The sequence below is a fragment of the Chiloscyllium plagiosum genome, unplaced genomic scaffold (assembly GCF_037043375.1).
Source record: "Chiloscyllium plagiosum isolate Xiang-an unplaced genomic scaffold, Cpla_swu_hap1 HiC_scaffold_24, whole genome shotgun sequence".
NCBI lineage: Eukaryota > Metazoa > Chordata > Chondrichthyes > Orectolobiformes > Hemiscylliidae > Chiloscyllium > Chiloscyllium plagiosum.
In genome coordinates, this window is record NW_028270162.1 from 19,517,667 (window position 1) to 19,545,491 (window position 27,825).

The 27,825-nt window shown below is 40.0% G+C and overlaps 1 protein-coding gene across 4 annotated transcripts in view; it reads right to left on the reverse strand.

Annotated features, from left to right (window-relative positions):
* The window catches only part of hectd4 (HECT domain containing E3 ubiquitin protein ligase 4), a 295,048-nt gene that overhangs the window by 61,254 nt on the left and 205,969 nt on the right, over positions 1-27,825 (reverse strand). For all 4 annotated transcript variants that reach the window (XM_087999963.1, XM_087999965.1, XM_087999964.1 and 1 more), the window contains exons 49-57: positions 23,852-24,015; positions 21,970-22,207; positions 20,719-20,855; positions 18,904-19,030; positions 11,380-11,517; positions 7,890-8,026; positions 5,726-5,886; positions 2,729-2,910; positions 1,159-1,364 (exon numbers count right to left, since the gene is read on the reverse strand). In XM_087999963.1, coding sequence (XP_087856089.1) covers positions 1,159-1,364; positions 2,729-2,910; positions 5,726-5,886; positions 7,890-8,026; positions 11,380-11,517; positions 18,904-19,030; positions 20,719-20,855; positions 21,970-22,207; positions 23,852-24,015 — 1,490 coding nt within the window. The remainder of the gene's footprint in view (positions 1-1,158; positions 1,365-2,728; positions 2,911-5,725; positions 5,887-7,889; positions 8,027-11,379; positions 11,518-18,903; positions 19,031-20,718; positions 20,856-21,969; positions 22,208-23,851; positions 24,016-27,825) is intronic.

A 27,825-nucleotide genomic window follows, 5' to 3' on the forward strand; every position in this document is an offset into this window, starting at 1 on the left:
ACAAAAAAATCTGTTTTTCAGCAATACTATTTTTGTTAATATCTGTTCCTGAAACTGTTGAAAATGCTAACACAGTACACACACACTATTCAGCTTGTGTTCCTTAAACTCATGTTCAACCACCTTGCAGCATGCCTCCCTCTCCCTCATCAGACTTTAGCTTCTAGCCTTGTCTTTCTTACTTCTAAGTCACTACAGGCCTCCTTTCAGGCCAGACTGCTTAGAAACGGTTAATATCAGTACCTCTCCTAGTTTTTGTTTTCTATCAAAGAATCTGCACACCGCCAGACTTCTGGATTGTTCTGACTTTGTATTATTGGACTCCTAGAGCCAGACAACAGCAGCTGTTTTCCTCTTTTTGTCTGCTCTATTTACATCAAGGGTTTAAAGACCACATTTAAATGCATGGAAACAAAATAAATCTTCAGATACTCCTGTACTACATTCATTACAAATCTAAAACAAACCCAAATGCATGTCTTCCCTTTCTTATCACTAAGGAGAAATTATATTTTTATACAAGTTCTACATCGTTCTTCCATTTTAGAACCTGAGCACTCAAATAACAACACGGTTTGAAGCCTCAACATAGCTTGGAAAATCAGAGCAAAGACATACACAATTTAACATCGAGTATCGATTACTTCTAACACATTCTTGTTATTGCAGGAATGTTTATTCAAACATTCCACCTCTTGAGAAAAGCCACCAAAAGAGTCAACCTGTATACTGCTATATGAACTTTGAGGTATGGGTCCATCCTGAAACAGTAGATCAGTTCATATTTTACTCAATCTTTTAGAATATCTCAAAACTGTGGAGACCCTTCATTTTGCTGCTCCTACAATCTTGAGGGTCTTAAAACTCATGATTGGTGCTGTCAATTAACTTCCAGGTATATTCTTTTAATCAGGATTGTATTTAGCTGAACATCTGTTGCCTCCAACCAAGTTTCTCAATGACGTATCAAAACGTTAGTGCCTCATTGGCTGATGTTATAGAGATACCTTTAAGGCACATGATCAATGAGACACCAAGGTACTGCATTTTAGTTATATAATAATATATACAACTATAATAAAATAATAGTTACAAATATGGTTTAATTGAAAAAATGTTAAATTCAGATGAGTCAAATAGAAAGCGAAAAAATGCTACCTGTAAGAAAGAGCAGATCTGTTTTGTTAAATCCAACAAACTTTCTTCACCCTGGTGTAAGGCTCGTGTGATAGCAACTGTAAGCCATTCCCTGATGGAATTGGAATTGCCCTGGTAGAACAGGTCAGTAGGAGAGCAGTTTTGACCCTGGTTACAATGCTGGAGGGACTGCGCCAAAAGAATTGAATTGGAGCTGATTGTTCCATCTGCAGGGGATGATGAACAACAAATTTCTTAAACCATTTCTCCAAGCTCTCTTTTTCATATAGAGTCTTATTTTAAATACTTGGCATTACTAATTTTCTTTATGAATACTGCACCTACTCATTTATACACTCACCACATACAGAATTGAACACACACAAACCCTTCTTGGCAACGGAGAGATATCAACTAGGATCTCAATTATTTGTGGCTCCCAACTTCATTGATCCCAATGTCATTTAAATGGTCTAAAGGGGCTACACCAGTTAGAGAAACTTACTCCTTTCCAATACACCACTAAACAAATTTCTTATTCACCAGTCCAAACAACAGACCAAGGGAAGATGAAAAAAAACTAAAAAGCTAAAGTGTCTCAATATGCCACTCCCATGTACTTCTAATGAATAGCTTACTAAACAATTAAAAAAAAAAGACCACAACAGGATTGCATGAACTAGGAAGACCTGGTCGGTACTAAGACAGATAAATAATATTTTTCTAAATTAAATTTTATTAAGACTATCATTAATAGTATCAACTGTCAGGTATCATTTACTTTGCTCATTCTTACATTTGAGGTGTGGATAACAGTACAACATTGACAATGAATTATGGCTGCTGCTTTAATACAAAAGTTACACTATCAAACTGGAGCCAAATAGAAAATATCAGCTCATTCTTAACATTCAGCACTGAAAACTGTTATATAGGAAATATTCTTTACACAAAGAGCTAGAAAAGAATAAAGCTGAATGTTCGCGTCGCAGATTTTAAAGCATTTTTTCTATTTCCCATTCTGCAGCCAGGAGAACCAAGTAAATTCAACTTGTCCTCTTTTATAAAAAAACCAAAAAAATCTGCAGATGCTGTAATTCGGAAAGAAAATAGAAATAGCTGGAAAAGTTCAGCAGGCCTGACAGCATCACTGGAGAGAAAACACAGTTAACGTTTCAGGTCAAGTGACCTTTCCTCAGAACAGCCACTTGATCCAAAACAAACTCTGATTTCTCACTAGTGATGCTGCCAGACCTGTTGAGCTTTTCCAGTAATTTCTGTTTTTGTTTGTGTTCTTTTATATTGCTTGGTATACAGCTAAAAAAACAAACAGTATTGTAGCTAACTTGTCGACAGATTTTCATCTTTATGCTCACTTTTCTCTTTTCAATTCATTTGTTTTGATGTGTTAATAAGATGTAAAATTGCCAACAAATATTAGCAATTAAAAGTTGAACAGAAGTTTGTTCCTTTCCCAAACTGCTGCGTCAGGAAGGGGACAGATCCTGAACAAGCTGCAATTATTTTACTATTACTTGAAAATTTACAATCAGTTTATCATTCAGCTTCACCTCAGTTTGTCATTACTAACCTGAGAGTGGTGGGGCCAGAAGTTGATTGGACAACAGCTGCAGATGCTCCAATGTGATGTCACGAACAGCAGGGATATGGAACAACCGGGTGAAAGTGTGGGGTGACTTGGGAGCAAAGATGTTCAGCAATGCCATCCGGCAATAGAGTCTGGCCAAAGAAGCCTCACAGCGCAGTAACTCTCTAAGCAGTTATGAAAAAGTGAAAACATACCAAAGAGATTTGAAAACAAATCAGGAACAATCAAAAACATACGATTTATAATAGTCTATCAATTACTGTACAAACTGCATCCCCTCTGTCCCCACAATTATTAACTGCATAATTTGGTGGTGATAGATCAATTGTTTGGAGGTTAGGGATAAATATTTTCTATTACCACTTTATCATTCTTTCAATCCAACGAACACTCGTATTAGACTGAAGAATGAAACTGGAAACTCTCATTTTGCTCACTTTATACAGTGAACCAACAAGAGTTTCATCGGCATCTTGTTGAAGTGCAGGTGATATACAAGGCAAAGAGAGACAAACAAGGCAAAGAGAGACAAACAAGACAAAAAGGAAATAACAGCTCACTGCAGATGTGATTTTTATCAAATAAATCTTGACAAAAGTTGATCATTTTGGACAATCATTTGAGAACAAAGGCAGTGCAGAGAATGCATGTAACCACTTAGATGCAACTGCTCTTTTAAAGAAAAAATTAAAGATGATATGAGAAATATAAATATTCTGTTCACATTTGACAGTGACAATGACCACATTTCAAGTGTCAGAATGTGCAGCCTTTGTCACTTGGTGCACTTTTAAAAAATCATTTTCAACTTTGTATTTGACTTCTGTTCTACATTTTTGAGGGAAATGAGCAAGAGTTACTGAAATTTGAAGTGAGCACCAATAACAACAGTAAGGGAAATGAAGGACTCAACTTTTGATGCTGAAAGTGATTAGGCTTTAAGAACTGCTTCAGGTAATGGTCATTTTGCTTACAACACTGAACTCCATGGATAGTTTATTAAAGACAAGGGACGCTGTGCACTTACTCTCAATCTGTGAATACTTTTCTTCCCACAGACCTTAAGTGCTTTAAAGCTAACCTGATCCAACGTTCAGTAGTTTTGGCAAAGTGATCCACATCGACCAGGAAAATGTCAGGTTCAACTTCCAATGTGTATTGTTTTGGCCAAGAAGCCAGGGGAAACAATGGAAAGATCAACTGGCTTGAGGCCACTAGCTCAAGGAGGAGGAAAAGAAATATAGTTGGTATACTTTCTGATTGCCATTTTGGAAGACTATGTATTTAATAGTGGGCAATCACAGAAAAATACAAGTATGTAATGGAAAAACCTGCTAACACACTTGCCCAGGAACATACAAACGGACACGAAGAATTTCTGACAAATTCAGAGGAGGAGGAAGAGGAAGTTATTAGGTTACAACAGTATTAGGTTACAACATCACTATAGACTTTTGCCACTTTAAAGGAACAAACATCTGGTATGTTTCACTTGCTGTACACCTTTTTGTTTAAATTGACAACTAAATTGAAATGCCAAAGTGCAATGTAGAGATTTTAAGTTCAAGCAGAAAAATAAACTTATCAGAAGACATCACAGCTTAAGGTTTGAAAGCCTGTTTACGGTTTGTGAGAAGATTTGTAGCTCGGGTGCTCGTTGTTGTGGTTCTGTTCGCTGAGCTGGGAATTTGTGTTGCAGACGTTTCGTCCCGTCTAGGTGACATCCTCAGTGCTTGGGAGCCTTCTGTGAAGCGCTGCTGTGGTGTTTCCTCCGGCATTTATAGTGGTTTGAATCTGCTGCTTCCGGTTGTCAGTTCCAGCTATCCGTTGCAGTGGTCGGTATATTGGGTCCAGGTTGATGTGCTTATTGATTGAATCTGTGGATGAGTGCCATGCCTCTAGGAATTCCCTGGCTGTTCTCGGTTTGGCTTGTCCTATAATAGTAGTGTTGTCCCAGTCGAATTCATGTTGCTTGTCATCTGCATGTGTGGCTACTAAGGATAGCTGGTCGTGTCGTTTCGTGGCTAGTTGGTGTTCGTGGATGCGGATCGTTAGCTGTCTTCCTGTTTGTCCGATGTAGTGGTTTGTGCAGTCCTTGCATGGGATTTTGTACACTACATTGGTTTTGCTCATGCTGTGTATTGGGTCCTTCGTTCTGGTGAGTTGTTGTCTGAGAGTGGCTATTGGTTTGTGTGCTGTTATGAATCCTGGTGGTCACAGTAGTCAGTTCGGAAACGATCTGGGAAAGACAACGGAACGAGGACATGCCGCAACCCAAAGGACTAGCCACACTACTATACATCAAGAGCATTTCCGAACTGACAAGCAGGCTAAGATAAAAGGCAGGGGGGAGGGACTTGGGGGAGGGGCATTGGAAATGCGATAGGTATTCAAGTCCCCCAAGTCCCTCCTCCCTACCTTTTATCTTAGCCTGCTTGGCACACTTTCCTCATTCCTGAAGAAGGGCTCATGCCCGAAACGTTAATTCTCCTGCTCCTTGGATGCTGCCTGACCTGCTGCTCCAGCATCTGCAGTCCTCACTTTCTCCTGTCATCCTAAAAATCGCACTATAGATTTACGGCCATCGGGGGGAAAAACCATCGCTACATTAAGAAAATAAAGCTAATATTAGTGATAGCAATACAAAGAGGGCTTTACTGTCTCTTTACAGGTCATGCCAATGTTCTCCTTTCTTATGGTTTTATTTGGTGTGTTTTAAAATTGACTGACATTTGTGGTGGATATGTGTAAGTATATCAAGAGCTAAACTTATGCTTGGTAAGTGCACAGCGTTCCAATAATTTAACCTGTGTAATTTCATTCTTAACAAAATCACTGACTCAGCTTAATGGAATTTCAGTGGGTTGCGTGTCCACATTGCATGTGATAAGCTCTAATCTCAGGTGGAAGCATTGGTTTCAGGTCTTCAAACTGGACGTTACATTTCAAACTTTTATTTTAAAGTGAAGTATCACTCACTTGTGTATCTGGATGTTTGTGTTGTCCAGAGTAACTAGTCCATAAGCAGCTGTGCGTCTGTATCCGGCAGGAGGGCGCTCCAGCATATCAATTGGGTACCAATAACGAACCAGCACACCTTCACTTCTTAAGTACGTCTCCACCTGAACTAATTCATTTACCTAAATTGGGGAAAACGAATGGAATGGTTGTTTTACGTGGACCATAATAGCAATAGTAGTGTTTTATTAAATAGCAACAGCAATGTCAATAGACAAATAGGTGAACAACTAGAATCGAAGATGACTTATGCTTACAATGGCAGGAAGGGATCTTGCACTACAGTAACTGCACATCTTCCTTATCTAGGTAGGCACCGGAAAAAACTTCGCATTTTTGACAACTCAGTTACTGATATCAGTTAGGAGAAAGTGAAGACTGCAGATGCTGGAGATCAGAGTTCAGAGCGTGATGAGAGATACATTCAAGGGGATGGGGCTGGGGGAAGGTAGCTGAGAATGTGATAGGTAGATGAAGTTGGGGGGAGAAGGTGATAGGTCGGAGAAGAGGGTGGAGAGGATAGATGGGAAAGGTGATGGACAGGTCAAGAGGACTGTGTTGAGTTTGAGGTTTGGGACTGGGATATTGTGAGGGGAGGGGAACTGAAGAAACTGGTGAAGTCCACATTAATCTCATATGGTTGCAGGGTCCTAAGACAGAAGATGAGATGTTGGATGGTTATAGTTTGTCAATACAAGCCCAGGACCTGCACTGGCGGACTGGGAGGGGGAGTTGAAGTGTTCAGCTACGGGGCAGTGGGGTTGGTTGATGCAGGTGTCTCAGAAGTATTTCTCTGAAATGATCCGTAAGTTGGCGTCCAGTCTCCCCGATGTAGAGGAGACCACATTGAGTGCAACAAATACAGTCTGTATTGGTTGGGGTGCAGGTAAATTTCTCTCAGATGTGGAAGGATCCTTTGGGACCTTGGATGGACGTGAGGGGGGAGGTGTGGGCGCAGGGTTTGCGCTTCCTGTGGTGGCAGGGAAAGGTGCCAGGAGGGGGGTGTGGGCTGGTTGTAGGTGGAGGGAGTGGGGGGGTGGAGGGAGTGGGGGGGGGGGGGGGGGGGGGGGGGGGGGGGGGGGGGGGAGAGAATGGATCTGAGTTGCAGAGGAAATGGTCTCCAAGAACACTGATAGGAGTGGGGAGGGAAATGTATCCTAGTGGTGGAGTCTGTTTGTTGGTAGTGATATCAGTTATACTAATATCAGTTGGTGAACAGGAGATCCAGTCCCAGTTTCAGTCTGGCCCCAAAAGATACAACACACTGGTCCCTCATTCTGCTGCATTTATAGCCAATGAAATTTATTTGTCTCTCTACCTCTTGGCCAAAAGGCCTTGGTTCAACACCTACCTCGTCTAAAGGTGTGTCTTACATCTGAACAGGTTGAATTAAAACATCAAAAAGTGATTGCTTTGCCCCTTCTCTTCAGTGCTCCACACTTGTCATTTTGAGGGTTTGGTATAAAGAGTGTATTAAAAAGTTCACCCACTACAAAAGATAGTTTTATAGAAGTATCCAAATTTACTTGGGCACTTCTCATTGCTCTCTACTTGAGTTGCCTAAAACAGCCTTTTCCGAAACAAAAGATTCCAAATTTTGTTGTGAATAATTGACTTAATGTGCTCACTACCACTAGAAAATTGTGTAGTTCTTAAACATACAGATGTGGAAATGGCTAATTACATTATCATTAAGTCATTTTCTTGCATTCTTCTATTGAGCTTCAGAATGTGCCTTTTCATTCACAACTGAAATAAGCATTTCAAACATTTCATGTATTTTAAACACTGAAGCATGGCTCATGTGGTGTCAAAAACAATAAGAATAATTGCAGGCACACGGTTTTCTGACATTCTGTAGAACAAGACAACCAGTGCTCCCACTTTCTAATTTTCTTCAGCTTACACATCTTCCTTATCTAGTAAGACACTGAGCAAAACCTTGTGTATTACCAACCCAGAGTCACTGATATCAGTTGCAGTCCCAATCAAAATTTCCAGTTTCTGTCTGCCCCAAAAGATACGACACGCTAGTCTCACATTCTGTTGCATTAATAGCACATCGGAAATTCATTTAATGAATTCAGGTAATTACTGCTCTCGACTCAAATGTTTTGTAACTTACCGTGTCAACGTCAAGAACAACTCCATTCAAGCCAAAGGTTTTCATCATTCCTCGGATGGCAAACTTTGGTAAAGCAGTACCACCAGTGCTGCTGTTAAGATTATTACTATCTGGGTACCGGATCACCACTGTTAGGCCTGTAAAAAACAGATGACCAATTATATGATACTGGTATTGGAACAATTTTGCCCACAATTGAGAGAGGTGATTTGATAGCGGTGTCCAAGATGATGAGGGGCATAGATACAGTGAATAGTCAGAGACTTTTTCCCAGCGTGGAAATGGCTATCACAAGGAGGCATAATCTTAAGTTGACTGGAGGAAGATTTAGGGAAGATGTCATAGGTTGATTCTTCACACAGAGTGGTGGGTGTGGAATGCACTGTCAGCAGTGGCAGTAGAGTTAGCTACATTAAGGACATTTAAGTGACTCTTGGATAGGTACATTGCTAATAGTGAAATGAAGGATATGTAGGTTAGTTTGATCTTGGAGTAGGAGAAAAGGTCAGCACAACGCCGAGGGCCAAAGGGCCTGTTCTATGTTCTAACAGAGGGCAGGTTTACATTAATTCTGGACCATACTGGGTCCTTTAAAACAATGTAAAACAATGTCAGCTCAGGTCATCAATAAAGCACAGTTGGTCTAGACCAGTGTTGCTCAAAAGTCACGATGAGGACTCAACAGTGCTGTCAATGATATTTACATTAACCCCTATTGCTACTATATTGAAAATGACTGTGACTTTTGATTGCATTGCTGAAAGACGTCCTTTAACAAAAGCAATTCTGTTTGATAAAACAGAGCGCAAGTGCAACGTGAAAATGGCATTGTAACAGGGGCCTTCCCAGTCCAGCCCTTCAATTCCTCTCAGCCATGCAATGGATTCATCCCACCCATCGACCAACCAGGTCGTAACCTCCACCTGTCTCCATCCATCTCCCCTTCCCTTCCCCCTCCCATCTGCAGCTCTCCTTACACCCACCCCCCGTTCTAAAGAATGGTTACACCTGAAACATTGACTTCTCCACCTCCTGATACTGCCTGGCTTGCTGTGTTCTTCCAGCCTCCTGCTTGTCTACCCTGTAACAGGTAAAACAAGGAAACTAATGGGCACAGAACCAAAAGCAAACAGAGCCAAAGAGTCATACAGCATGGAAACAAACACTTTGGCCCGACTTGCCCCATGCCGATCAGACATCCCAATCTGACCTAGTCTCATTTTCCAACATTTGGCCCATATCCCTCTAAACCCTTCCTATTCGTACACCTATCCAGATGTCTTTTAAATGCTGTCATTGTACCTGCTTCCACCTCTCACTCTGGTAGCTCATTCCTGATCGAATTCAGTATAAAGGACAAAGCAAGAACAACAGCACAGGGACAGGCTCTTCGGCCCACCAAGTCTGCACCAACACATTTTGCCCCTCCATTCTAAAAATTTTTTCACTTAGACAATCCATATCCCTCTCTTCCTTTCCTATTCAAGTATTCGTCCGGATGCTTCTTGAATGTTGCTAAATTATTTGCTTCCTCCACCTCCTCTCGCAAACTGTTCCAGGCACTCAACATAATGAGTGAAAAATGTGCCTCACACATCAACCACCCTCGCATCTTGAACCTGTGTCCCCTAGTAATTGACCCCTCCACCCTGGGAAAAAGCCTCATACTTTCTACTCTATCCACGCTATTCACAATCTTATAAACTATGAGGTCTTCCCTCAACCTCCTGCATTCCAGTGAAACAATCCCAGTCTATCCAACATTTCTTTATAGCTAAAATCCTCCATACCAGGCAACATCCTGGAGAACCTTTTCTGTACTCTCTCCAAAGCATCCACATCCTTCTGGTAATGTGGTGACCAGAACTGTACATGATATTCCAAGTGTGGTCTAACTAAAGTTTTGTAAAGCTGCAGCATCATTTGTCTATTGTTTATACTCAATGCTCCTTCCAATGAAAGCAAGCATGCCACTGATTTTTTTGACTACTTTATCTACCTGAGCTGCCACCTTCAGTGATCTGTAGACCTGCACACCCAGATTCCTCTGCATATCAATACTCTTAAGGGTTCTGTCATTCACTATACAATTTCCATCTGTACTTGACCTTCCAAGATGCATCACCTCTCGTTTGTCTGGATTAAATTCCACCTGTAATCTTTCTGCCCATGCTTCCAACTGATCTATATCCTGCTGTATCCTCGAACAATCCTCCTTACTATGTGCAACTCCACCAATCTTTATCATCTACAAACTTACTAATTAGACCAGCTACATTTTCATCCAAATCATTTACATAGATTATGAACGGCAGAGGTCCCAGCACTGATCCCTGTGGCACATATCTAGTCACAGCCCTCCATTTTGAAAAAAACATCTTTCCACCGCTACGCTCTATCTCCTATGACTAAGGCAGGTCTATATCCATCTTGCCAGCTTACCCCGATACCATGTGACCTTTTGTAGCAGTCCGCCATGTATGACCTTGTCAAAGACTTTACTGAAGTCCATGTAAACAACATCAACCACTTTTCCCTCAATCACCTTCATCACCTCCTTAAAAAACTCAATCAAGTTAGTGAGACACAACCTCCCCTGCACAAAATCATGCTGTCTATTGCTAACAATAGAATTTGCTCCCAAATGCATATAGATCTTGTCCCTGAAAACCTTTTCCAATAATTTCCCTACCACCACCTATAAGACTAACAGGCCTGTAATTTCCAGGATTATCTCTGATACACTTCATAAACAATGGGACAACATTGGCTATTTTCTTGTCCTCTGGGACCTCAAGTGTGGTCAAAGAGGATGCAAAGATGTCTGTCAATTCTCCAATAATTTGTTCTCTTGCCTCTCTCAATATTCTTGGACAGATTCCATCAGGACCTGGGGACTTTGATATCTATCTTAATACTTTTTAAGATGCACAAAACCTCTTCTTTTGTAATAGCAAAAAATTCATCACTCCCTTCCCTGAAATCATCTTCCACCAACTCCTCCTCCTTGGTGAATACTGACAAAAATTTCATTTAGGGCCTCATCTCCCTCTCTGGCTCCACACAGATTCCCTGCTTTGACCTTCAGTGGGCCAACTGTTTCCCTGGCTACCCTCTTGCATTTTATATATGTATAAAAACCCTTGGGATTCTCCTTAATCCTGTTTGCTAATGACTTTTCATGACCCTGTTTATCCATTCGAATTCCTTGTTTACATTTTTTCCTACTTTCCTTATATACTTCAAGGGCTTCATCAGTTCCCATCCTCCTAGACCTTATGTACGCTTCCTTTTTCTTTCTGACCAAGGTATAACATCCCTGGTCATCCAAGGGTCACGTAACTTGCCATACCTAGCCTTCATTCTCACAGGAACATGCCGCTCCTGAGGTGTCATTTGAAATACTCCCAGTAGTCAGGGGCTAATTCAGGGAATTGAACTACAAACTACACAATAAGTCCATTAAGCTTGATACAAGACAAATAACTACCTTTTCGAACTTTATCAGTTGTGAATTTATTGGCTTCATCTTTAATGTCTTCAATGGTTGGGAGGTAGAGATCTCTAGGTATGCCACCATTTTCTTCATAAAGGAACTCGACAGTCTGACGAGCAATATCTACCATACCTGTTGAAAACCAAACATCCATTTTAAGATTATAACAATTTATTAGACATACCTGAACAGAACCATAAGATCTTACAAACATTACAAAAACATTTTAAATATATGGCTAATATTAATGCCTGAATATCTTCACTCTAGTTGGAAGAAATTTAATGATAGATCTTGGCTTTAATCTTCATTGGACGTGCCTACCATTCGCCAGCAGTTGTTCAGATATTATCAAATTGGTTTATATAAATTCACATTGTGTTTTTAGTGCTAAGTGAAACACGTTACGGTTTATCACTGTCTCAGTGTGCATGCTGCAATTATTTAAAGGTAAAGGTAAAGATGTCATAGTCTCAAAGCACCACAGGGTTGCCCTCTCATTAAAGAGATTAACCTGAGGTTTACTACACCTCATGCAAGGGATGAAGTAGGAAAGAAGAGTCCTTCATCATAACTTCCTCCAGTGCATAAATTGAACCCGCGTTGGTGTTTTCACTTTGCATTGCAAACAAGCCTCCCAGCCTACTGAGCAAACTGACTCCCTAAAATTATGAAACGTGTGCTGTCACAATTGACATCCAAGTTTGAAATACATTCCTGGGAAGGAAGTACGAGGAAATGACATAGTACGCATAATCCTTGGGTCCACTGACAATTAGTCTGAATATGCATCTAAAAAATTCTGCCTATAACCATTCCAGCCCCTGAATGACATGGGCATTAGTGAGTCAGTTGGTAAAATATGACAAGATTGTAAAAATTAAATTCTTAACGCGAATTTAAAAAATAAGCTTTTTTCACCTTTGATTTATTGCCAGAATATTGTTCGCGAGCAATGAGAGGCGTAATTACATGCATTAAAATCCAATTCTTACCTGCACCTCAGTTATAATGTTTGCTATTTTGCCAGGCAATGAAGACAAACAAGAGTTACAATTCCCAACATGAAAGTCTAAGTGGATAACTGGTAACTCCAGCTCATTGCTTGTTCCTCAATATCTCAGGGAATGCTCCACGGACAACAACAGCCTGCAGTCTTCAAGCATGGAGACTGGCATCAAACATGCACCGGCCTCACATCGTGACACGTCGCTGACTCATTTAGAATATAACGCACCAATTCAATATTGCATTCTGGAATGCACCAACACCTTTCATGGCAATATGACTGACAGACCACTATTTTCAGGGACAGACACCCATCTCATGCATCAGAACAGGGTGCATCTCAGGGCTCCGAGCTTGCTCTCTTCACACACACACTCAATGACGACAGCTGCTTAGAGCATTGCTACCTTGCATCTTATTCAGAACTTACACAGCCTTATAATACTTCTCTTTTGCCCTGCTTTTTCATGCAGACTGACAAAAACTGGCAGCTCGTCATGCTTGCCAGCAATAATCAGTAAAGGGAATGGACATGTTCCTGTATGGCACTTTGCTTCATCAAATGTCAACCAACACTAACTACCACTAGAGGTGTGCTAATCCCAAATTCCTGCACTTGTCCCATATCCTTGTATTTTTTGATATTTCAAGAGTTCATCTAAATTTTTTTTTCAGTTTAGAAGCTTTCCATCTTCCATTGCATTCTCAGGCAGTGCATTTGAGATTCTCACAGCCCTCTGAGTGAAATTGTTTTTTTCTCAAATCCCCTTTGAATTTTCTGCTCCTTATTCTAAAACCATGCCCCCCTCATGGGTGATCTCTCAACCATACCCCCCCAGTTATAAATAGCTCAATCCAGTTTCCCCCTCAGCTTTTATGCTCTGAAGTAAACAATCCAAATAATACGTCGTTAAGAGGTATATTTATATTTCATATGTTAAAAAGAAAGATTGAGACAGAGATGCCAAGCAGTCTTCTCCAAAGCCAATAAAATAAACAGTTTGAGAGACCTTGAGTTTTTTTTAAAATAAAAGTTGGAACAATGGTAACAGCCTGAATGGGTGGGGTCAAGCTCCCATAGAACCAGGAATTTTTTTTTTTTTTAAGTTTTAGCTTTCAGTTGTGGCTGAGGTCTTGAATCTGGATGCAGAAGCTCTTATTGCTCTCTGTTACAGCTAAAACTTGAGGTTCTCTTCTTGCTGCCAGAATGAGGCAGTGTATTTTACTGAATTTGCCTTTTGCCAAGGGTGTGTTTATGGAATATTACTACACTGGAACAGTTAGCTAGTAGTAGTTTAGATATATTATTTGTTAAGCATTTTGGTAGAATTACAATTAAGCCATTTTATTTTGTCAGTACTTTAATTATACAGTACAGTAGCGCCTCGACTTACGAACTTAATCTGTAACAGGAAGTTCGCGAACTGAATCAATTTTACCATTGTTTGGATATTTACGGAGTCTTTTCTCTTTTTTGTCTCTCGGAGGTTGATGATGCCACAAGAAAACGATCCAGAGAAACTTGTTTTTTTCTTTGTTGCAGATTTTTCTGAAAATGGGACACTACATTGTCATTTAAAATGTTCACTGCTCTGTTGGTCACAGTTTTGTTTGGGTGATGCCTCTCAACAAAAGCCTGCACTTCACTCCATTTGCTACAAATGTCTTTGATTTGAACACTTGATACATCTTCCCTCTCTTCTTCCTCCTCTCCAGAATGCTCCTGCTGCATAACCTTCACCTGCTCCTGTTGCAATTCAACAAGATCTTCTGTGCTGAGTTCTTGTCTGTGGTCCTCCACCAGTTCCGCCACATCATCCTCATCGACCTCCAAGCCCATCTTTTGGCCCAGGGTCACAATCTCGTTCACTACATTTACTGATGTCTCCTCCTCAAAACCCTCAAAGTATCTCTCAGGTACACAATCTGACCAAACTTTCCTCCAGGCTGACTGCAACGTACGGAAAGAGACCTCGTTCCATGCCTTATCAATAAGGCTTATGCAGTGGAAGATATTGAAGTGGTCCTTCCAGTACTGACCAAGGGTCAAATCTGTGTTGATGGTGACCTGGAAACACCTGGCAAACAGAGCCTTCGTACATAATTTTTTGAAATTTGCAATGACATTCTGGTCCATGGTTTGGATGAGAGGAGTGGCGTTGGGAGGAAGGAACTTTACTTTTATGAAGTCATATTCAATGTCCAAGTCTTCTTCCAAATTTGGAGGATGGGCAGGAGCATTGTCCATTACTAGAAGACACTTAAGTGACAAATTATTTGTTTCAAGATATTCCTTGACAGCTGGTGCAAAAACTTCTGTCAACCATTCCATAAAAATCATTCACGTGACCCAAGCCTTGCTATTTGCCCTCCACATTACCAGGAGTTTAGCCTTCAACACATTATTGCTTTTAAAAACGCGAGGATTTTCAGAGTGGTAGACTAATAGAGACTTAATCTTGCAATCCCCACTTGCATTCGCGCACAATAAAAGTGTTAACCTGTCCTTCATTGGTTTGTGGCCCGGTAGTGCCTTCTCCTCTTGGGTTATGTGGGTCCTTTTGGGCATTCGTTTTTCCAGAAAAGTCCAGTTTCATCACAGTTAAAAACTTGATGTGAGACATAACCTTCATCTTCGACAAATTTATTGAATTCCTTCACAAAGTCCTCCGTTGCCTTTTTGTCCGAACTAGCCGCTTCTCCATGCCTTATTGCACTATGGATTTCAGTTCGTCGATGAAATTTATCAAACCAGCCTCTGCTAGCTATAAATTCTTCAATGCTAGCAGTACTTGTACTCGACAGTGCCGCCAATAAATCACAGTGTATGTGTAAAGCCTTCTCGCAGATTATAGTCTCGTTAACACTATCTCCAGCAAGCTCTTTTTGATTTATCCAAACTAATAATAATTTTTCAACCTTGTCTAACAATTTAGGCCTTTGCTTCGTTAAAATAGTCACTCCTTTCGCCATGTCAGCTGCCTTTAGTGCCTCTTTGTTTTTTAGGATAGTACAGATAGTCGATTTCGCCATGTCGTACTGCATAGCGAGATCAGATACGCGAGCACCATTCTTGTATTTAGCTACTTTTTTCCTCCTTCATTTCTACAGTAATACGTTTAGGCTTCTTAACACCACTATCACAACCACTTTTCACTTTCTTGGGAGCCATAATGAGGGCTAGTTTAATGCAAAAAACAAAAAAAAGCGTAAGAATGCTTGGATGTTGGATGCTCACAACGTGTGCACCAAAGACGAACTGAATAAGATCACGCGGGGCCCGAGAGCTTTTGCGTTCAAAGCGTGCGTAGCAATGCAGAACAATGACAATGAAACCATGGGCTTTTTGCGTTCGTACCTTCATTCGTACCTTGAATTTCGTACATACATTGAAGCAAAATTTTACGTACAATCCTGTTCGTAAACCGATTTGTTTGTGAACGGGGTCGTTCGTATGTCGAGGCGCTATTGTACATAAAAACCGTGTGTTTTGTTTTAAGCTTGGTAGTTTGACCAACTGAACTGCACCTGAACACGCCTTACACTTACCTTTAAAATAACAAAAAGTTAGGGTCTATGTCATCTCAATATATTTTGAGGGGGTTAGGTCTGTTCCATAACAAAACCTATCTAGTCTCTCCTTATAGCTCAAATGCTCCATCACAGGCATCATCCTGGTGAACCTCTTCTGAACCAACTGCCAACCCTCACCCCATCCAAGTGCTATCATATCCTTCCTATAGTGAGGTGACCAGAACTGCCCACAGTACTCTAGCTGTGGCCTAACCAACGCTCTCGACAACTCCAACATTACCTCCTTGCTCTTACAACCATTGCCACGACTATTGAAAGCAAGTGTCTCATCTTCCTTTTTAACTGTCGCATTCATGTGCGTTGTTAACTGCAGAGGTCTATGAATAATTACTCCAAAATCCCACTGTAATGTAAAAATCAGGATTTTTTTACCAAAACAATGCAAGGCACTAGTTAAGTCAGACTTAGAAAACTGTGAACAGCTTTGGTCCCCTTGTCTAAGGAAAGATATGATGTGAAGGTGCCAGTGTTGGACTGGTGTGGACACAAGTTAAAAATCGCACAATACCAGGTTATAGTCCAACATGTTTATTTGGAGATACAAGCTTTTGCAGCATTGCTCCTTCATCAGATAGCTAGTGACCCTAGCTACTTGATGAAAGAACAGTTCTCTGAAATCTTGTACCACCAAATAAACCTGTTGGACTATAACCTGGTGTTGTATGATTTTTAACTGAGGAAAGATAGATTGGTATTGGAAGCAGAACAGAGAAGTTTCTATAATTTATGAATTGATTTTCTTACGAGGAGAGGTTGAGTACTGATTGGAGTTTAGAAGAATGAGAAAAGACCTTCTTGAAGCATATACAATTCTTAGGGGTTTGACAGGGTAGATGCAGAAAGGTTGTCACCAATTGTGGGATGATCTAGGACCAGAGGGCATAGTCTCAGAGTAAAATGAGACTCACTTTAAAATAGAGATGAAGGAATTTCTTCTGTCTGAGGTTCTCAATCTATGGAACATTTTTGAACCACAAAAGGCTGTAGAGGCTGGATCAGTAAGTATATTCATGGCTATTGTACATACTTTTAAATCTGAAAGGGAATCAAGGGTTATGGGAAAAGCAGGCAAGTGAAGTTGAGGATTATCAAATCAGCAATGATCTCACTTATTGGAAGAACAGATTGGGTAGGCTGAATAGCCTGCTTCTGTTCCTACATTTATAATCAGTCAAGGGCAGTGTTTTATCTCAGTCCAGGGCTTTGGATATGGTCAGAGCCAGGGGTTCCATCCCATTACAATCAGTAATTGGCCATAGTCTGCAGATTGAATGCAACCAGTCCAGGGATTAATGGTAAATCAATCATGAGCAGCACAATCACTGATCACTTACCAGTTGGGGCTGTCCTTCCAAAACCCAGGGGGTCTGTTCATTAAAAGTCAAGGGGGTTATCAGAGGCAGTATATTTTGACAGTTGGCATGACTAAGCTGTAGGCCCAGAGCTCAGCAGGCAATGTTTAGAGATGAAGACTTAAATGAGAGAGCTGTGGTAGGATATAGGTAAAATTTAAGAACTGATACGGTCAACAGGGAATGCAAAGAAAAAGGAATAAAGCTTTAGAGATCATTTAAATTAACAGCCTGAGCTTGCAACACTCTCTGCGAAGTGTGGTCTGTGTCATCCAAGTCATGGGGATTACAAGTGTGCAATATAAATGAAAAAAAGGCTGTTACCACACCTGGAATAGAGAGAGTAAGTTTTTTCTCTGAAGATGCAAGTTCAATTTGTAAGCAATGTGAGGCCCTCCAAGGGGCAACTACATTAATCAGGCACTTACACTGCACCAGTTTAAGAACTCTGTACTGTAGAAATCTACATGTGAAATGCATGCAGTGGCTAACTATGTCAAATGCAAGTTCTAGCCTTGCAATCAGTTCTACTTAATTTGAAATTAGCTCAGGGGTAAACAAAATAAACTTCACATCTTTATGAAATCATATGATCCTTTTTAACTATGAAAGGCAGAATAAACTTTGCTTGTCCTATAAAATGGCCAATGGATGAAGTGCATGATAAAGGCAAAAGATAAATAATAGAATGCAGCTAAAATAATTTGTGTTGGCATTAAACTCTTTACAATGTGAGCTAAACAATTAGAACTGCCAGAGAAGAAGTGACTTCTGCTGACCCAATCAATACTTGCAACTCTAGCAATACTACCAAAACCAGATTAATTGGGTATTTATCTTATTATTGTTTGTAGGTTTGAGTGAAAAATGATCACTGCAGTCCAAAGTAATTAAGTTGAGACACTTCTGAGTTGTATAGTACAGTTATAAAATATCACATATTCGTTCCATTCAACTACTCAGTTGTCACTTATTACTACCTTTTCCACTTGACCTTAGGAAACTGACAGCAGATGACATTCATACAGTTGCTCAGCATAGAAGGTAATTTTACATGAAACAACTGCTCCTGTGTTCTTTATGACAGCTTTCATTAATATAGCATTTTACATAATCAAAAGTCCTAAGTCAAAGGATCAAACTAAAATACAATAACTTGCCATGCATGCAGTTATTAAGACAGATTACCAAAATCTTGGTAGTGACTGAAAGGAGAGAGAGAAAAAAAAGAGGGATTTAGGGAATTTTAGGCCTTTGAAAGTTCAAGATTTTGCTACCAATTGAGAAGTGAAAATTGTGGATGCGCAACAGGCCCAAATTGGAGGACAGCAGATATTTCAGACTCATCAGACTGGATGAGATTGACAAAAAAGGGAAATGGCAAGGCCATTTAGGAATTTGGAAGAATAATGGCAAACAGAAAATCATAAAGAATAAATCAGATTAACACATGCTCAGGCAACTGTTTTTAAAAACGGAGTATGCAACAATTCAACAAAACACTGCTAAAATTGAACAATCTGCTGTGGCTATTCATTAGTCACATAAATTGCTTGGAACTTACCAAGCTGCAATGCACCCTTTATCTGATCTAATCCGGATTTTCTTTCTGCTTCATTCCGGAACCGTCTGCGAATTGTTGGGAAAACTTTGGTTTCCCAGGCTTTGACTAAAAGTGCATAGTGATCTTCCTGTGAAAAGACAATATAAGAAATCAGACATCAATACTTTGTCAAACAGCATCACACAATAATTGGGAGAAAATGATGATAAATGAAAAAATATTTCAATCACCAATTTCAAATTCAACCTGATAAGTTTTTGTTTTGCAAATTTTTAAATTCGATACATTGATGTCCACGCCTCAAGTGCTGTGATAACAAAAATGCACAGGTTAAAAGATAAGTATATGATGGCCCTTGTCATAAAAATGACTCGATCATTTATAATTAATCTTCTCACCAGAAAACTCAATTGAAATATCTGCAGTGCAATCTCCTCAGTTCCCCACAAAATTGCTGCATCAACTGCTATTGAAGTATTCATGGAATCATAAATCCCCACAATGCAGAAAGAGGCTATTCGACCCATGAAGTCTGCACCAAGCCTCCGAAGAGTTTCTCACCCAAACCCATCCCCCCTATTCTAACCCCATGACCCTGCATTTTCTGTGGCTAACCCACTAGCCTGAACATCCTTGGACACAATGGGGCAATTTAGCACAGACAACCTACCTAATCTGCACGTTTTTGGACTGTGGGAGGAAACCAAAGCACCTAACCACACAGACACAGGGAGAACATGCAAACTTCACACTGATAGTCACCCAAGGCTTGAATCGAATCTGGGTCCCTGGCGTTGTGAGGCAACAGTGCTAACCACTGAGACACCATCTTTCCATATTGGGGAGCACAAGGATCTAACTTATAGTTGCTTTTAATTCATTTTGTGGGATGTAGGCATTGTTGGCTGGCCAGCATTTATTACCTGCCCTGAGTTGCCTTTGAGGAGTTGGTGGTGAGTTGCTTTCTTGAACAGGTGCAGTTCATGTGTTGTGGGTTGACCCATGCTGCCATTGGGAGGGAATTTTAGGATTTTGATATTGTGACAATGAAGGAACAGTGATATTTTTCCAAGCCAGGATGCTGAGTGGCGTGAAGTGGAACTTGAAGGTGGTGGTGTTCCCACTTATCTGCTGCCCTGATCCTTCAAGATGGAAGTGGTCATGGATTTGGAAGGTGCTGTCTCAAGATCTTTGGTGAATTTCTTCAGTGCATCTATGTACTGTAGAATGCGCTATTGAGTGTCGATGGTGGGAATGGATGCTTGCGGATGCAGTGCCAATCAAACGGGCTGCTTTCTCCTGGATGGTGTCAAGCTTCTTAAGTGTTGTTGGAGCTGCACCCATCCAGGCAAGTGGGCAAGTGTTCCATCAACTCCTGACTTGTGCCTTTTAGATAATAGACAGGCTTTGGGAATAGATAATGGACAGGCTTTAGGAAATCAGGAGGAGAATTACTCGCAGTAATCCTAGCCTCTGACCTACTCTTGTAGCCATTGTATGTAAGTGGCAAATATAGTTGAGTTTCTGGAGAATGGTAAGCCCCAGGATGTTGGCAGTGGGGGATTCAGTGATGGTAACACCACCGAATGTCAAAGGGCAATGCTTAGATTGACTCTTATTGGTGACAGTCATAACCTGGTGTTTTGTATGGCACGAATGTTAAGATGTCTGTCAATTGTATGATAACTGCAGTGATTTTTGGCTCATTGCTTATGGATTCCAAAATCTCAGGAAGGGAAAAGAGACCAAACTGATGTGGAGAAAGATAACATACATCTTGTTTTCATTATTAACTTGAAGTTATAAATCGCTTACTCTTGGAACATCATCATCGTCGTCATCATCACTTTCATCATCGGGTACTGGTGATGGATGACAGTATGGACCAGATATCAAAAGGTTTTCATAGCTCAATTCTACTTTGTAATGGCAAGAGGCATCACTATCATATTCTGTAAATGAGTAGAGGAGAATGTCACCTGAGGCACATTTGCTGTACATCATCCTTACATCAAATAGTGTTCTTAAGAATTGTAAAAGTTTTGATCCATTCTAAATTACTAAAAAATCTGACTAAAAGCAAAATGCTTTAGATGCTGGAAATCTGAAGTGAAAACACAAAATGTTGAAGATACTGAGCAGGTCTAGCAGCAGCTATAGAGAGAAACAGGGTTAGTGTTTCAGGTCAAAGACTTTGACTGGAATTCTTATTCTGATCTTGTTAAGTATTGTTCAAAGGAGGAATCAAGATACATAATTACACATAATTCAAATGTATAAAATACCATATGATTGATTCAGCTGCATAAGGAACTGACAGTTTTGATAAAATGTTTGAGCTGTCAGTTGTTAAAATCTAATAATTCCCAGTAACAATTATTAAGGAAACTCTACTTCTATTACTCAAATAGAGATAGCTGCTTTGAAATTTTCACAGGTTCAGAAGGCCCATCCAGTGGTCAGAAATGCAAGATTAAAATCATTGCATCGATAAAACAAAAAAGAGCTAATTTGGTGATTTCAGGTTTTTATTATTTTTCTTTTCAGGATCTAGCTAGTATGTTGACTACAAATGTATATTATATTAGCTGTTTTTGTTTATCTGATGTTCAAAAATTTGCATTTATGTAGAACCATTCATGGCAGAGCATTCTAAAGCACTTTATGGTGTATTGCCTTTGTTGTAATATTAAAAATGCAGTAACTAATGTGCAGTCAGCAAGGTCTCAATCAGTAAAGTGATAACAGCCAGATCATCTGTATTAGTATAGTTGAAATGTAAGTGCTGATGAGAATACTAATTTGATCAGTAAAGCCTGAAAAAGAGTCAGATATGGAGGCATACTACTTTCCAGAGATGGTCAATAAAGTATTTAGAAAATAGACTTCCTCTGTGTTCACCTGAGTATGTGAAAGCTTACCTAGCCTTTAGGTATTAGGAAACAGATACTCATCTATATGATGAATCTAAAATACAACAAATACCAAATAATCAAGACGAAAAGGGATAAAAATGACATAGCAACAAGATGCAACCAAAGTTTTTAAATGAGAAATGCTACTTACGCTGTTGTGCTGCAGCAGTAGCTGCAATGCGACAGGGTGGACCATGGGATGCAGTATCAGATGCCACACTAGCACCAGCATCATTGTCACTGTCAGAGGCCATGGCGAATGGTAAAGCTTCAAAATTGGCACTAATTTCCTCTGCTAGATCAATGCAGAGATCGGCTGCATTCCTGTGTGCCTGACCTTCTGCATAAGCAAAAGGACGGCATCCAAAGTTTGCACGGACTTTAGTATTCTATTAAAAAGAATATGGAAACAAGTAAATAAAAAGGTAAAGTTTTGCGCCACGTGATCAGAAATAACTAGAGATATAAATGGGATCCTCCACATGGAATCCAGACAGATCTCTGAAGAGCCAGAAGGGGCATTAGATTTCAAATGTTAACTGTTTTCTGTCCACAAATGCTGCCAGATTTGCTGAGTTTCCCCCTTCCCCCCGATTTCTGTTTTTGTTTCAGATTTCCAGCTCTTTTGTTTATATTTTCTCTTCATTTTCAATTACTCTATGGTGTCGATTTAAAAGTAAAAATATTGCATTTATCTAGTCCCTTTAACAACCTCAAAGCCTGGAGCACTACAAAGCCAATTATATGATTTGAGTGGAATCAAAGCAGTTGCAAGGAAAGCAGCAGCTAATTTGCACACAACAGAGACCCACAATAAGTAATATTATGAATGATCAAAGTCATCTGTTTTTAGCTTTGCTTGTTGAAAGATAAATTAATGGTGAGGACACCAGGTAGAATGCACTGCTCTTCTAAAAATAGTACTGCGATTTTTACCTTGACTTGAGGAGATAAGTCTAATCTCTCATTAAAAAGATGGGACCTCAGAGTGCATTACTAAAACAAGTAAGGAATTATCATGACTTGCATTTATCTAACTTGAGACTAGAACATCTCTTTCATGCTGCATCCACAACTGCTGTTATATTCATCTGCCCTCTTTAAATCAACAATAATCAGCTTTGAAGTAATGTCTTTACAGTAGTATAAATGCTAAAGCTATTCGACAAAATATTAACATTTTCATTTTGCTTTTCAAGTCATATAATTAATAAGGAACCAGTGAAAAAGAAGAAAGTTATCAAAAGCACTATCAGCTTCACAAATTTCTAGAATAGAATGATAAAGCTGTGCCATGAAAATAACAGTTGCAAACTTACAGAGTTGCAATATTTTCCAATTATACGCAAAAGATCATCTGAAAAATTCAGTCCAATGTGACAAGTATACATCTTTAAAAAGCTTTCAGAAAGATGGACTAGTTGCCAATTCTTGCAGCATTCTTTTTTTCTCACTATTGTACGTTTGAATATGTTGATAGCTTATGGCATTTTTGCTGCAAATTGCAACTCCAATGTTAACTAACAAATGATTAAATGATCTGTCGGTATCTCAATTCCTTTTTTTAAAGATTAGATTAGATTCCCTACAGTGCAGAAACAGGCCCTTCGGCCCAACAAGTCCGTACTGACCCTCAGAAGAGTAACCCACCCAGACCCACTCCCCAACTCCCCACTATTGCACCTATCGCTATGGGAAATTTAGCATGGCCAATTCACCTGACCTGCACATCTTTGGACAGTGGGACGAAACTGGAGCACCCGGAGGAAACCCACGCAGACAGGGGGAGAATGTGCAAACTCCACATAGACAGTCGTCAGAGGCTGGAATTGAACCTGGGTCCCTGGCGCTGCGAGGCAGCAGTGCTAACCACTGAGCCATGGAAATACAGCAAGATCATCATGCGTTAAACCATCAGTCTTCATGGTAGAACACATTTTGGCAATCACGGGTCAACCTCAAATAACGCAAACCTTTCTTTAATGTCTGCCTTTTCTGCTACAAACATGTAACTAATTAAATAAAGAAATTACCTTTTTTTGAATGTGAACAACTGGCCACATTCCACCAGACACATCTTCCAGAAATGGGCTTAGCCGCTGCCCACAATATGTGAAATATACTCTGCCTTTTGATGGTTGTCCTGGAGGTGGTGGTGTTCCATCACTTCTCTCCCAACCAATTCCTGCTACATCGCCTAGAAAAAGCAGGCAAGGCATGGAAAATTATATGCTGTAAAGCTATGCTAATTATTGACTTTAATAGTCTTTCATTTGGAAAAAAAAGGTTACTGATCCTCTTATGACTGAGTCAATTTAATTTGTGACAAACTACACAGCTAATGGGGTTTGTTGATCCGAGCATCAATTAACTATTCCTATATCAAGGCATTTGAACAGACATGATTTACACTTTTGATTGGTCAGATATGTTGGGACAGTGCCCATACGTTCATGAGTGAGACAATGATTGCACTTATCTTTGAAGCCCTACATGGGTGAATTGTTGGAAATTTCTGCTCTATAATCTCCAAAAAGTAGAATGGTCACTTGGGGGTGATACCAGAACTGCGAGCAGCTCTAAGTGCTGTATTTCTCTATGAATATGACCAAACAAATCAGCACTTTAATAAAAAAGCTTCTTCTTTTAAAAAAAGGGGATAATACTTTCTGTTGATTCTCCTGGATGAACAAACATGCATTGCAAGGTGTGCGAACTGAGATAAGGGATAAACTGAGATAAGGGATAAACTCAGATAAACTGACAATAAATAAACTCTCTTGGTGGTAGATAAGCTTGGAAATGTACATGCAAACTCTCTCTACAGTATGCTGATTTAACAGGAATACTGTCCACTTCTTGCTTGCAACAATACAATTTAAAAGTGACTATGAACTATGTCAAGAATATGGAATACATAACTTTAATATTAACGTTCGTTACCAGGCAAAGGATGTTTAAAAATATTTCCTCCATTTAACCAAGAAACCCAGCCTGCCTAAAATTAATTGTTGGCCAATATTTTAGGAGCCATTCCAATTTTATTAATACAAGTGGTTTCTTGACATATGCAGTTCATGTAAATTAACATAGACCCTCTAATAGTCAGAGGGAAATTGAGAAACAAATTTGTAAGGAGATCTCAGCTATCTGTAAGAATAATAGGGTGGTTATGGAAGGGGATTTTAACTTTCCAAACAGATTGGAATTGCCATATGGTTAAGGGTTTAGATGGAGAGGAGTTTGTTAAGTGTGTACAAGACAATTTTCTGATTCAGTATGTGGATGTACCTACTAGAGAAGGTGCAAAACTTGACCTACTCTTGGGAAATAAGGCAGGGCAGGTGACTGAAATGTCAGTGGGGGAGCACTTTGGGGCCAGTGATCATATTCCATTAGTTTTAAAATAGTGATGGAAAAGGATAGACCACATCTAAAAGATGAAGTTCTAAACTGGAGAAAGGCCAATTAAAGACGGTATTAGACAAGAACTCTCAAAAGCTGATTGGGGGCAAATATTCACAGGTAAAGGGACGGTTGGAAAATGAAAATGAAACGAGAATCCAGAGAAAGTATATTCCTGTTAGGGTGAAAGGAAAGGCTGGTAGGTATAGGAATGCTGGATGACTAAAGAAGTTGAGGGTTTGGTTAAGAAAAAGAAGGAAGCATATGTTAGGTATAGACAGGAGAGATCGAGTGAATCCTTAGAACAGTGTAAAGGCAGTAGGAGTATACTTTAGAGGGAAATCAGGAGGCCAAAAAGGGGACATGGGATAGCTTTGGCAAATAGAATGAAGGAGAATCCAAAGGTTTTTTATAAATATATTAAGGACAAAAAGGTAACTAGAGAGAATTAAGCCCCTCAAAGATCAGCAAGGCGGCCTTTGTGTGCAGCCGCAGAAAATGGGGGAGCTACTAAACGAGTATTTTGCAGTAGCATTTATTGCAGAAAAGAATTTGGAAGATATAGAATGTAGGGAAATAGATGGTGACATCTTGAACAATGTCCATATTACAGAGGAGGGAGTGCTGGATGTCTTGAAACGCATAAAAGTGGATAAATCCCCAGGACCTGATCAGGTGTACCCTAGAACTCTGTGGGAAGCTAGAGAAGTGATTGCTGGGCCTCTTGCTGAGATATTTGTATCATTGATACAAATGGTGAGGTGCCGGAAGACTGGAGGTTGGCTAACGTGGTGCCACTGTTTAAGAAGGGTGGTAAGGACAAGCCAGGGAATTATAGACCAGTGAGCCTGATGTCGGTGTTGGGCAAATTGTTGGAGAGAATCCTGAAGGACAGGATGTACATGCATTTGGAAAGGCAAGGATTGATTAGGGAGAGTCAACATGGCTTTGTGCGTGGGAAATCATGTTTCACAAACTTGATTAAGTTTTTTGAAGAAGTAACAAAGAGAATTGATGAGGGTAGAGGGTAGACCTGAGGGACTTCATGTAAGGCATTCGACAAGATTCACCATGGGAAACTGGTTAGCAAGGTTAGATCTCACGGAAATATAGGGAGAGCTCGCCATTTGGATACAGAACTGGCTGAAAGATAGAAGACAGAGGGTGGTAGTGGAGGGTTGTTTTTCAGACTGGAGGCCTGTGACCAGTGGAGTGCCAGAAGGATCAGTGCTGGGTCTTCTACTTTTAGTCATTTGTATAAATGATTTGGATGCGAGCATAAGAGGTATAGTTAGTAAGTTTGCAGATGACACCAAAATTGGAGGTGTAGTGGACAGCGAAGGAGGTTACCTCAGATTACAACAGGATCTTGACCAGATGGGCCAATGGGATGAGAAGTGGCAGATGGAGTTTAATTCAGAAAAATGCGAGGTGCTGCATTTTGGGAAAGCAAATCTTAGCAGGACTTGTACTTAATGGTAAGGTCTTAGGGAGTGTTGCTGAACAAAGAGACCTTGGAATGCAGGTTCATAGCTCCTTGAAAGTGGAGTGGCAGATAGATAGGATAGTGAAGATAATGTTTGGTATGCTTTCCTTTATTGGTCAGAGTACTGAGTACAAGAGTTGGGAGGTCATGTTGCGGCTGTACAGGATATTGATTAGGCCACTGTTTGAATATTGCGTGCAATTCTGGTCTCCTTCCTATCAGAAAAATGTGGTGAAACTTGAAAAGGTTCAGAAAAGATTTACAAGGATGTTGCCAGGGTTGAAGAATTTGAGTTATCGGAAGAGGCTGAACAAGCTAGGGCTGTTTTCCCTGCAGCATTGGAGGCTGAGGGGTGACCTTATAGAGGTTTACAAAATTATGAGGGGAATGGTTAGAGTAAATAGACAAAGTCTTTTCCCTGGGGCGGGGGAGTCCAGAACTAGAGGGCATAGGTTTAGGGTGAGAGGGGAACGATATAAAAGAGACCTGAGGGGCAACATTTTCACGCAGAGGGTGGTACGTGTATGAAATGAGCTGCTAATTGAAATATACAAGATTGTGATGGTCTTGAAAAAGTGGATGTAGAGAGAATGTCTCCCTTTATGGGAGAATCTGGAACTACAGTCACTGTTTAAAAATTAAGGGCTAACCACTTGAAACACAGATTAGGTGAACGTTTTTCTCTCAGATGATGTTGATCTTTGGAATTCTGCTTCTCCATCTTTTCAGGAGAGTATCCATGAATGTTTTTAAGGTAGAGGTAGCTAGATTCTTGCTAAGCAAGAAATTGAAAGGTTATTGGGTTAGGTAGGAATGAGGATTGGAGGTTATAATTAGATTAGCCTTATTGAATGGCAGAATGATATTAAAGGGTTGAATAGTCTACTCCCATTTTCAATGTTTGGATGTAACAGAGATTTTGTTTAAGTATATAGGAAAGACTGTGACTTAAGTCTGAGGTTGACAGAAATAAGCCTGAGACAAGAGGGTAAGATTGTACATGGCCATTTCTTGACGAGCAATTTTTTTTTTGTTGTTTTTGGTCAACTGTGAAGGTTAAAAGAAATAATAATTTACCAGCTTAACAAGTTTTGGGATAACATAAGACCGTATGAT